Source organism: Haemaphysalis longicornis, unplaced genomic scaffold, assembly GCF_048455015.1.
Source record: "Haemaphysalis longicornis isolate Haplotype H1 unplaced genomic scaffold, Haemaphysalis longicornis Haplotype H1 scaffold_15, whole genome shotgun sequence".
NCBI classification, from domain to species: Eukaryota; Metazoa; Arthropoda; class Arachnida; order Ixodida; family Ixodidae; genus Haemaphysalis; species Haemaphysalis longicornis.
In genome coordinates this window covers 14,659,151-14,671,539 of record NW_027526257.1, presented here as the reverse complement: position 1 = coordinate 14,671,539, position 12,389 = coordinate 14,659,151, and the positions used below count along the sequence as shown (strand labels likewise).

General features: G+C 48.9%; 2 protein-coding genes across 3 annotated transcripts in view; one reads left to right on the top strand and one right to left on the bottom strand.

Annotated features, from left to right (window-relative positions):
- The window catches only part of LOC144165806 (BTB/POZ domain-containing protein KCTD3), a 43,216-nt gene extending 41,073 nt beyond the window's left edge, over positions 1-2,143 (bottom strand). Inside the window, exon 1 of the mRNA XM_077695587.1 lies at positions 1,773-2,143. Within this exon, the coding sequence (XP_077551713.1) occupies positions 1,773-1,825 (53 nt within the window). The 5' untranslated portion in view covers positions 1,826-2,143. The remainder of the gene's footprint in view (positions 1-1,772) is intronic.
- A 265-nt stretch (positions 2,144-2,408) lies between these two features.
- Positions 2,409-12,389, top strand: part of LOC144165805 (uncharacterized) — a 37,327-nt gene continuing 27,346 nt past the window's right edge. The window contains exons 1-3 of one of the 2 annotated variants that reach the window (XM_077695586.1): positions 2,409-2,674; positions 8,553-8,912; positions 12,132-12,350. In XM_077695586.1, coding sequence (XP_077551712.1) covers positions 8,562-8,912; positions 12,132-12,350 — 570 coding nt within the window. In that variant the 5' untranslated portion in view covers positions 2,409-2,674; positions 8,553-8,561. The remainder of the gene's footprint in view (positions 2,675-8,552; positions 8,913-12,131; positions 12,351-12,389) is intronic. The other variant, XM_077695585.1, reaches the window with a different exon arrangement.

Genomic DNA, 12,389 nt, shown 5'->3' with positions numbered 1-12,389 from the left:
CCGATCAAGTTACAAAGTTTATGTACTTCTGCTGAGAAATTCTCTTTCTCGCAGAATCACCTGTGCCACACCTGAACCTGCAACGGTTGCAAGTTGACCTAATTTTTCGTCACACAGACAGCAAAGGATGTTAGCTACTTTCTGCCCCGTTCCCCTACTATGGCGAATTCTTTCTTTCCGCCCATTCTTAGCGAGGTCCAGTTTGCCTCTTTTAGGGTCCACATTCAAGTTCGATGCAGAGGACAACTCATTTGAGCGTGAAAGCATTAGACAGTGGTCCCCACTAGCGATTCCCAGTTACTGTCAGTAAGAATTCCCCGTAAAGTACTGGACTATCAGAAAGAACCACACAGGACTTCTTTAGAGTTACAGAACCCGAATACTAGATAACCAGGAAGATCGTGAAAGCGCACCCAGCTGTTTGCCTCGTCAGAACGTTTGTGGTGTCAGCAAGGTACACATCCTGTCTCAGCACAACGCTTTTACGTCAAACAGACCGACGCTAGTGCACAGGCTCACTTCCTGCGTGAAAGCCGAGCTCGTCTTTTGTGGCGGTGGCAACAAAACATGCTCACATCCAACTGCAGTGCACACTTGACACATAAACAACCGTCACTACGTCATCAGCTCTAAAAATGCATGCTCTTTTTCCGGATGACGTCAAGTGGTAACAGCTTCCGAAATATCCCACACAAACATTAGAAGGATGCCTTTTAACAAAATCAGACGTCCGCACAAGGAAACGGGGAGGGAAGAATTCCGTATCGCATTGTCGTTCTATACGCATGTCAGACGAATGTCGATGGCAATCTCTATTTTTGACCTATGGGGAGTAAGAGTCGAAACAAAAAGGCCAAAGGTTTATATGATAGGCTGAAAAAGGAACGCTACTGAGGTGGCCAGGAGTGTGCGAGAAAGATCTTGTGGTTTGCGTGATTCCCAGCCGAAAAAAAAAAAGTATTGGAGGTCCAATTGGTTCTCCCGAAAACACCACTGGACCAATTGTAACTAACGGAAAATGCAATGGATTCCAATTGGTCCAATGATGTTTTCGGCAGCTCCAGTTTTCTTCGGCAGGGTTACAGCTAGGTGACACACGACTTTATCACACATTGTTGATTCTAGCTAGATAATCTTTAAATGGATTTAGGATGACGGAGAGCAGTAGCGAAGATCTTAAGAAGGAAATGCGAGAAATTTAAAGCCCTGGCCGTAATATCTCACGACGGTACCGTAGGTTGGGAGTACTTTCCTCTTGATATCGGACAAGTTTATCGCTAAGGGTAACAACCTGCTGGCTCATATCGGGCACGCCAATTTTATCCTTTAAATCCTCCTGAAGTTCTTGTGACAACTATGGTTGCGTGACCATTGTATCACGACTCCAAAGTTCAAATGCAGATGGCCCCCTCAGCACGATGCGAGTGTTTAACAGGCAACCAAAGAAAAAACAGCCTCTGCTTCGAGACACATTTGATTCGAAAAGCATCAACGTATCCCTCGCCGTTCGAACAACGGTCGGTTAAAAATCCTGGCAACTTGACACACTTCGTCAGGCCCTGGGCGATAAAAGCCATAAGACCGATGTCCCAGACAAGGAGCTGTCGTCACTGGCAAGCTCTGACCACGACTTTCGCGCGCTTATCGGAACGACTTCCATAAGGAACGAATTCGTTCAGCTGTCTTAACAACCACCGATACAGTCACCGCGACAGTCGTGGACTCTTCTTCCAAAGTCGCCATGAGCGAGCGGCGGCGACAACTTTCCTCACCTGGTCCCTCCGACGTTCAGATTAATGATATCCCCGGGAAACTGATGGCTCATGTTGGGATGCCGGAAGAACAGCGCAGTTCACCGGAGGTCAACGCATGCGTGTCGTCGCTCGGAGACGGGCTCTCTACGCGATCCCCTTCAGGACGACACGGCCGCGAGCCGCGACGTCGGCGTTTGGAGGCACGACCACGAGTGGTTGACAAAACAAGCAAGCGGAATCAGAAGTGCGGCCACAGCGCAACAGGCATGGCTCCAGCGAGATTGCGCAGCGATAGGAGCCGAGTCCAGTGATGACAGCAGCGAACAGATGATACGGATGATATCGGAAAGGGGGTGGGGGAGAAGTTGTTGGGGCTGCGTAGTGTCGTAGCTATGGTAGTGCAGTGTTAAATCAGGTCGTGTCGCTGGTACATACATTCTCACGTACATAAAAACTTTAAAAAATTGTTTTGCTTTATTTTTTGCTTTTAAAATAACAAATTTTAGGATATTTAAACTTTAGTTTTTTTTAAGTAAGTTGCCTATTTTAGTGTAGTAGCTCGAACGCCAGAGGGACAGAGCTCGATAGCGCTGCCGCTTCAAACGGGCAGTGAACTGATTAGCCTTGCAATACCCGTCTCCCGTGCACTATTCCGGGGTTCACGTGGACTCTCACGGCTCGCGAGCTTTGTGCGAGGGCCAGCAGCCAGTGCGAATCTAGCCTAGCGTAGCCGAGCGGAGCGAGGAGTGTTGCGTGTTTTTTCGGCTTCCAAGCGCGGTTTCCGTGCTCCAGATGCGGTGTAGCGACCCCGCGTCGTCGCCAAGTGTTCCAAGGCCCGCGGAAGCGTCCAAACCAGCGGCTGCGTTCGCCTGAATATGTCACGTCGTTTGAAGGCCCCCGGGACGCATTGAGGCGGACAGGTAAAGGCTACCATCGGCGTCTCCTTCTGGGTCGAGCGAGTGGCTCTAAATTGCGTGTTGCTGACTTCCGAAAAAGCTCTGGGTGCGGGCCCGCCGTAGTGCGCCGTTGCAATCTGCGCACGAATCGGCCCTGATAAAACGTTCCGTGGAGTTAAATGCCCGATTTTTTTACTGCTGTTGTTCACGGGCGCGAGTCGCCCGGGCCTTGTCAAGGATACGCTTGATCGGCTCAGAACCTAGATGCGTGCGTTAAAAAGTTTGCAATGTTTCATCTGCACTGTTATTTGCATGTCGATATCCGGATTGCTTGGCTCGCGCTAACCCCATTTGTATTCTTAGCTGTGCATTACTTTGCGTTGAGCAAACAGTCGTATTTGTCAATGTGCTTTACTGGTGCTAGACTCGAGCTATCTTTATTTGCGCGAAGATTAGTTATTAGGGCAGCACAACTTAGAGAAAGACGCGTACGAAACAGGGCAGGCACGGTATGCGGGCCCGGGGTTCTGGCAGTAAGGTTGTGCATCCCGTGTGAAACGCCTGAAAGTTCTAGCGCCTCGTGAGGCAGTGTTTGGGGCTATATTTCTCCGTAAAGTGCACGCCTGAGTACACTGGGTGAGCATCCGCGTCTTTTCCCGCCGCTGATTGACTGGGTGTCAGCGCTTGCTGCTTCGGTTGCTCCAATGCAGTTCGCTTCTAGTGGATCATCTACAATATCAGATAAACAACGCATCATCGTTACTTCTGCAAATTGCAAGTTTTGGTTGTATTCCTCTCTCTCCCGGTGCGTGTGAAAAGGGAGGGGGGGGGTGCAACCATCCGAACCTTAGATCACGTTTTCCTGTTTAGTCTTGTGTGCTGACTGAGATATTAGACTTGCTTTAAGTAGCCATGAAGAGAAAACACAAGTTTGGTTCATTCGAAAGATTGCCTCGGTAGAATCATACTGACCCCACTTTTAACATAGACTCCGCTCAAATAAGCTACATAATTGGGAAAAAAGGGAATGGCCATGCGACCCACCAGCTCATTTCCCGCAACAGAACCTATGATGTCATATGAGCCAGCTCTGCGATTGGCAGAGGGCAGCACAAGCAGATGCAAATTAGGTAGAGCTTATGAGCTAGCTGAACGAGCGATTTGTGCTTAAATTTAGGGCACATTCTTTATAAAGCAATAATAATGGTGGGACGAACAGTGGAAGTTACGAAAGCACATGTAAACATAGAAGTACTGATGTGTACTGCTGTTGGTACTGCGCGCACTATGCTTGGTTTAGCTGCACAGCACTGCGGGGCTTTGGGGTTGTCTCAGACGACACTGGTCGATTGATGCAAGCAACGGTGTCTTTTATGTGACCATATTTGTCGAGCGAGCACTGTTTCAGGAAACGATTATTTTCCCCCGGAACAAAAACAAGCCAGGTTTAATTACGGTCAAAAGCAAACCAAAGGCGGAAAATGGCTTGCCACGGTATGGTGGCGCCATCTAGGTTCAGAATGGGGTTCCTCGAGGACCTGCAGGGTGGAGACACCCTTTGAACGGTCCTGTGCTGCTGCAATTGGGTCAACGTGCTCAACGCATTGTTCTTTTCGTTTCCCATTATACCTAGCAACGCAAAACAGATAAGATGATTCAAACTTCGCCAGTAAACCGCGTTGCGACGATAATTTTGATGCGTTTTTGACACAGTGACTTGCTTCGGCGGCGAGCAAGCGACCCAAAATGTCGGCGCCAGCATAAACGCGTCTCTACCCTGTACGGCGGCCGCGTGAATCAAGGTACTCTAGGCTGCAGAGCGGTCGGTTCCTGTGATGTCATTGCAGACCACGAGAACAAACGATTTAGCAGGAAAATCGAAATTTGAACTTAAATTGATTAATTTCTCAGTGAATAAAGCATCGTTTGTATCCGGACGAGCGCTGGGGGCACTATAAAACACTAAATCTTTCGAATAAAACAAACTTGCATTTTCTCTTCATGGCTCCTTTTACAACCTTGATGTTGAGGCAGGTATGCATGGCCACCGTTGCGAAAAAATTGGTCTTCTCACCGGTTGACTAAAAATGCAATTTGACTAAAAATGCAATTAGGCAGATTGGGGGAACAGCAAATGTACGAATATATAATTGAAGTGAGGCACCAACAGAACAACCAAGCATGACCACATTCGGGTATTCTGGGACTTGGTACAGAAACTGGTAATTGGTGGGGGGTCTCTTTTTTGTCTTGGTCAAATGTGGAAAACGCGAAAGACCGATGTTCCAGAATTGTGCATGTGTCATATATCGCTACACCCAACAGATGAGCTCGTTTTCTCACCCGACTGCATTTTTTACTTTTTATCTGATGTTAGGATGCTCGATGTCACCTTGGGATTGCACATAATCTGTGGCACTTTCATGCCTTTGCTGTTGTCACTGTCGCCTATCATTGTGACCATATCTCTTTGCAACGTGGTTGGAGCGATAAAAGCTTCACCACGCCTTCCTGAAGAAGGTTCAGAGAAGCGCAAAAGCTAAAGCGTCTCCAACTTTCGCTGGAAGTGTGCCCAGTCGATCGTTGAATTTTCAAAGCCCCAAATCGCAAACGAAAAATGAACCCATGTGACATTGTTTCCCAAGCTAAGTAAATGCATCTACGAACAATCTAAATGTGTACTGATACATGCTTTATGCGATAAAGGTATACTATTGTACTTCTTTTTCATCATTGGTGCATGTACTGTTGTGTCTTATCTGGAACCGTTCCTTTTTCACGATTTTCAAGTAACCATCTTGGCACAATGGAAGCTTGGTTTCATGCATGCACCGTGTGTCCAGACATCTTATCAGTGCTTTTCTGTCAACCAACCAGTCTGTAAGGAAATGTGTTAGTTTTTTGACACGGCACTATCGGTCCCACTAAAAAAGCTTTCCCTTTAAAAATGGACAGACACACGAAAGTTGATAGGACAAGCTTTTGTCCTGTCACCTTTCTTATGTCCGGGCAATTTTTAGCCGCACTTAAACCATGTTGCAAAGCTCCAACCAACTCGCCTAGCAGCAAGATCTTCGTAAGATCATGCTCATTTTTTTTTTTTTTTTTTTTTTTTGTAGTTATTAGTCTTATGCAGCCAAGAATAAGTTGGTTATCGGCATCACATTCAGGCAACTTTTTTTTTAGCAACATAGCATACGCACGCATATCGACATTAAACCAGCAAAGAATTGGGCCTCTTTAGCTCTTGTTGCCCTTTCACCAGTAAAAGGATACATACCGTATTTACCCAATTCCAACGCGCACCTTTTTTTTCAGGAAAAATAGGCCTGCATGCATGCGCGTTGGAATCGGGGGCACGTTGTAATTGGGTGAATACGGTAATAAGATGAAGCGGTTACATAATAAAAACGTCCTCGAGACTTCTTAGCGCTTATCAGTCTGCAACTGAAGGTTGCAGTCATTGCTGCTGGTCTTTTGAACTAGCTGAAAAAGCAACGCACAGTGCATCCCATTTCGCTTATGCGTACCGGCATGCCAATTGTCAAATGGTCTACCGCTCGCATTGTGGTTTCTCACAATTCCCCACCGCAGCACTTCCTGATAACTGCACATTATAAAAAAGGAAGAAAGGAAAGCTGTCATGGTGACAGCCTGTTGCGCAAACAAGGGGCTCGCGTTAATGAAGCCTGTGTTAACTGAATGCGCTGGACAGAACCATATTATCTGTTCAGTCGGGCAGCTGCTATGTTCTGTTTCACTAGCTCTGCTGCACTGTAGAAGCCACGATGTGTGAAAAAGCGCTGACAATAGTGCGCACAAGATGGTAGTCCCAAGTTGCACTGTCTGCTTCCACAGAATAAGACTGGACGGCGTGGATGCTGGTAAAGTGACCACGAAGATGCAAGTTCAGTTCATTGGAAAGACTTGTCCCAAACTTCTACAACTTGTGGAGGCGCTAAAGAAAACCTGTGAAACAGTGGTGACTCCCATTTCTCGCTGACGTCGCAGTTTCTTGTTTGTGCGATTGGAGGCCGCCCACTTAGCCACCCCAAGAAACATGACCTAGCAATCGAAGCGGCGCCCCTTCGTTCAGTTTGACCGTATCACTCAAACAGTAACATGCAGTTAACACACTGATAACTTCACTATTTCTTTCTTCTATTTTTGTTTTGTTTAGAAAAACGTCTTTCAGAGAAATAGCCAGTTTATTTTACAGCTGGAGATTAGGGAAGCGGGGGGGGGGTAGCTGTGGTCCGTGTGGCGTTGGCGTCTGCAAGGGCCCATGTGGTTGGTTCCTGAGCCGCTAGGTCCGAGCTCCCCAAGGCCTGTTCCCAGCAGTGGGGCAGAGGGTAGGGGAAAATGGGTTGTGGAGACACTCAGAGTGAATGAAAGTCAGTTCAGTTACCAGAGGCTACTATAAAGTTCCGAGCAAACGCCCAGCCCACTCCTCTTTAGGGGTGAAATATTCAATTTCCTAAAAGACCCCAAATGTCACCCACCCCTTCAAATTGATGGCTTTAGCACCAATCAGTGAATACAATAACTGTGAATCATCTATTCATGTGTTGATGCGGTCACTTATTTGTCCTTTCCGCACTTGAGTTGAAAGTTCACATGTCTGGTATTTTTTCTCAATATCTCCGCAGTTTTGGTTGGCGATGGTGCGGTCACTTTTTTCTAGTTTTTCGCACCTGACCCGAAAGATCACCCATTGCTTATTTTTTACTTGATATCTGTGTACTTTGGGTGGCCATTCCTTCGGGACTTTACTGTAGTTCTTTCACACTGAACGCAGTTGTATTTTTGCCTTCACAGCCTCTTGAAGGAACGCTAAAGGAACACTATGATTAACCCCTTCACCTCTGGCAGATTAATAGCATTTCACATTTGAGCCTGCATTTGTTTCTCTTCAAGTTATTGTACTGCTTTTTTAAGCAGTGTAGATTTTTTTTTTTTTTTGAGAAGTCATGAAGCAACACATATGAGACAAAGTTGCGTTTGTACATGCGGTCACTTCTACTGCCTTGCAGGGGACTTTATTTGAGTAATCTGTGCACAGTGTTTTACAGGTATGACGCTGAACCAAATTTCGGTTTTCCCACTAGTGCAAGATTCAGAGTTACTGTTGTCATAGTGACTGCAAGAATGCGTGAATACAAAACGGAACAAGGTTCTCAAGGTCCAAATTCTACTGAAGAGTAAACGTGCAGAAAAACAGGCAGAGAAGCAATGGTAGAAATAACCTGTTTGGTGGGCAAATCAAATGATGCACTTTTTGTTCCGCCAGCACATGGTTCGCAGTGCAGTCACTCCCAGAAAGGAGCGCGAGATCAGGGAAACGCGCTTCTGACTAGAACAGTTGCAATGATCAGGGAGTGATAACGGCTTGACGTGAGGAATAAGCGACTAACATAACAGGCTTAGCAGCATTAGCACCCATCGTCCTCTAATGCTGCACCTTCCAGATCCTAAACCTACCGTCTTCGCTAGAAAGCAGAGGAAGTGTCTTGTTTTGTGTTGTATGGCTGGGGGGGTGGGCCATATGACGACCTCGGGCTAGGTGCGCAGGCGTAGTCAGCAAGTGGGCGACAGCCTCGTAGTCAAGTTGAATTGCGGACCGTTCTTCTGCCACTGTGGTCCCATTTGTAGTGCTGGTTTTCCCTTAACCACACCTTTTTATGGTAGCCAAAGCGCCAGTTGTCCAGAAAGGCTTACGGTTACGAGTTTGAACATCTTGGAGTAGCGCAAACTCGACACAGACATGAGAAAAGGGGAGGGGACAGACCGAAGCCCTGCGGGCTGCCTACTTTCTTTCCCTTGTGTCCATGTCGAGTGTACCCTAAGAACTAGCCACTTGTCGATTCTCCTGCAGTAGCGGTGTGCAACGACCTGTGCGCAGGGTTGCCCAATGGACCGGACGCTGATCCAGGGCATCAAGCGTCTGCGTGTGCTCACCCCCTACGACTATGACAACATGGACGAGCTAGTGCAGGACCTGACGAGCGCCCTCGAGGAGTCCTCCTCGTCCGCGCACCAGCGGCTCTCTTCCCACCACCACCGCAGCAGCGGCAGCAAGCTGTGGACCAAGAAGGCTCCCCCACCACCCCCACCCTCCGAGGGCGGAGACGGTGGAGGGGAGCCCTCTCTCCGACATCCGCCAGTCGGCGGTGCGTCCTCTTCCGCGGCCCGGCAGCCCGTGAGCGCCGTGTCCGGAGACGACTCAGAGTCCAGCCTGGACGGACGGGCCATGCCGCGGATGGTGAGGGCTCGTCAGCTGGCATTCGCTTTTGAGGACCGCGCGGGGGCAGTCAAGCCCACCACGGCTATGTGGCTAAGGGGTCCTGCTGAGTCGAAGGACGTGGGTTCGACACGGCTGCCGTGGCCACTTTAATGATGGAAGCAAAAAGAAAGAAGCGCTTGTGTATTTTATATTTCGGCGCACATTAACGATCCCTAGGTTGTCAAAATTAATCCGGAACCCTCTTTTACGGCGTGCCTCATACCCCAGGGCTTGCTTCGGCGTATTGAACCCCCAAAACTCTTTTGGGGTAGGATATTCAAGAGTTACGAGAGCTTGGGCTGGGATTGTAATCCCTTTTATGGGTCGGAATGTGTTCTTCCTGTCGGAACAGTGTGTTTAGTTTGCTGGGTTTTTGACAGAAAATTGGGGAACTTCCAGTTATGTAAGTCTTGAATGAAATCTGCATTCAGCTAGTGTGGTTCGATATTTGATAAAGGTCATAAATGTTGGTATCTAGTTTATCTAATCTAGTTTAATGGTTTATCTAGGCCAAAGGTATTTATTGTAGGGAAGAACCAGAAGTTGTGTGCAGGCTGCGGTGTCGCAGTTAGAGGATTATAGTAGAGGCTGTCTCGTTTCCGCAATATCAATTTATGACACAGCCATTTGATACTTTCTTGATTAATTCTTCCCATTCCCTGCACACATGGCATTGGTCTGATGGGATGAATGCAGTTATTTCATGTCCACAGGTCGTAATTTTCAGGTTTACTCGCCAACTCGTTTCAATTGTTGCCAACTGTCCCCAGTTGATGCTAGTTGTAGGGTTGCGAGGAGGTCCGTGGGAGAATGGACGCCAGAGTCGGGTAGCACATCCCCACATGCATTCCCTGAAGTGGACGCCTGGGAAACTTTGAATTCTGACCTTGATCTCTGCTTTTGTTAGGCCGCATGTTTTAGGCAAGAGTCACAGAGTGCATTTTCATAGCAGATGCTCAGAACAAGGGGAAAAAATGGGAACACACCCAGCTTTCATTGCGTGAGACGATGTTTTTGGAATGCTTGGAAACTGGAATTCTGACCCAAATCCCTGAATTGGTCAAAAATTAAAATCTCGAACAAAGTGTAGTCAGCGCATCTGTATACAGCGAACTCTCGTTAAAACAACTCAGTTAAGACGAATTCTCACTGATGCCGAACATCATGGGAACATTTGTTTGGTTCTCTATAGACCCAATGTAAAAAAAAAATCCGCTTAAAACAAACCACCGCCTTGCATGTACACTTCAATTAAGACAAACAACTTTCGGGGTGGCCAGCACCGCTGGAGATTCTAAATAATGAGCATGGCAGTCTTGGTGAGGTGTAGCGGGCATTCACGCGACCAGAGGGAAAGAAGTGAAAGAAAACCACAGCACGAAGCGAATTCGCACCCTAGAGGAAAGGAGGGAGTGATAAAATAAGGCACGCGGATAAAGGTACCACTTCTCCCGCTCTTCAATCCACGAAGCCAGCGGCACAGCAAAGAAGAAAAAAAGAGCGAGGGCAAGTTTTATGGCCGCTCTGCTCTGGAGGAGAGAAGTGCAAAACTTGAGGTTATAAGAGTAAAAGAGAAAGCGATGATGGAGTCTTCCTGTGCACGAATGTAGCAGCTCTCCTGGCCAATGCTTTTTCTCAGCGGTGGCACGTGAGTTCACGTCGGTTCGCGACACGAGTCCCACCGTGTCACCGTCGAGAAAGCAAAGAGTTCCCTCTCTGTCTCTGCTGCTTTGTCGCTTAAGGTAGCAGGTGTACGTTCTCCGTCGCCACTTGGACTGGTTAAACCAGGCAAGAGCACTTGTAGACGTTCCTCTATCAACTTGGGCAATTGTCTCAGAATTGAGAAGTAATTTAGTGGCCGATGTCTCGGACGGGAGGAGCGACAAACAACTCCCCCTGGATACGAATAGAGGACGTGGTTCGGACCTGCTAACCGGCGATAGGTCCACACCTGATTGGCCGCTGGCGTGAGGCACGAGACGGGGCACGGAATAACAGTCTCAAAACAAGGCGGGTTTACTTTATCCACATACACAGGAATTCCAGAACAGACAGACAGAAGGTTTGACAACTTAATCACACTGCAGTTGACACCCTGTCGAGGTCAGGGCTGCCAAGAGACCGACATTGAGCACATTGATGAGAATGAATGAAACGGTACTCGCCGTTACGAGCCCAAGAGGGAGGCGACAGTGAATGAAGGGGATAGTAGAGTGTACAATAGGCGGGGTTGGAGGCTTCCCCCAACTGCTAACAAAGGCCCGCGAAGAATACATACAGCGTGGTGCACTGAAGGAGGCGGATAAGAAGCCCGTGCAGTCCACTTAGAGAAATACAACAGAGAAGACGCGTAGAAAGAGTCCGAAGAAGGGTGGAGAAGGGGAGAACATCTTAGCTGCGGTCCGGCTGATGGTCTCGCCGGGGTGACAAAGGCTGTCGGTTGTCTGTGGTGGGGCGGCGCTCATCAGCGACGCAATTTGGGCGAACTTCGGCCGCGCACCTTCACCTCCTCGAGGCGATCTTCGAGAGCCCGGAGTTCACCGCCGTCGTCGCTCGGCCTCCCCAGCACAGCCCTCAAGGCCGACACTGCATCCCGGCCGTCCGTCCGGCCACCGCCAGTTCTCGGCCCATTCTCCCCGCCAACCCCGCGCTGCACCAGGCACACAGTCCACCGGGCCGCGCGTCTCCAAGAACTCGCGGGGCGCAGCCTTCCATAGGCCGCAGCACTCTCGCCCACCTCTCTCCCCGAAACACATGGCCAGCCGACCCGGGTGCGACAATGGCGGCGAAAACATTCCTTCGCTACGCAGTACGACTCCTCTCGGCCCAAAAATGGCGAGCGGCAAGAAAACCCGTCAAGGAGGGACATGAATTTCGCGACACAATCAAATGATTTTTTTTTTTTTTTTTTGTCTTTTTTCCTCCAATGTAAGTCTACTTCATTCACCGTCTTGAAGCAAGATATTTATTTGCATGCGCCTTGGCATTTTGCCAATTCTTTTTTTGGGAGGGCTTCTGATAAGATGAACAACTGATGAGGGTCCCTTTGAGATCGTCTACGCGGATGTTCACTCCATATCCAGATACATATATATATATATATCTGTATCCGCATCCATCCATGCCTGAATGTTTTGGCGAATGGCACTGGAGTAGAGCGCTGAGTGGTCCCCTCATTGCCGGCGTGCATGATCGCAGCTGGATGCGCCGCAGAGCGACTCGGACGACCTGCTGCAGCGGCTGTGTGCGTGGCGCCACCGGCAGGCCAACGCGGTCGAGTCGGACTCGGTCAACGAGAACTGCCTGCCCTCTTCGGCACGGCCGCAGCGGCGCAAGCGCAAGCTCAAGCGCATGGCCGTGGACCTCGAGCCAGCAGTCGACTCCAGGCCGGACGGGGGTCTGCGGGAGCTGGACAAGGTGCGGCATGGACCGGAGAGCTTCCACTGATACATACAG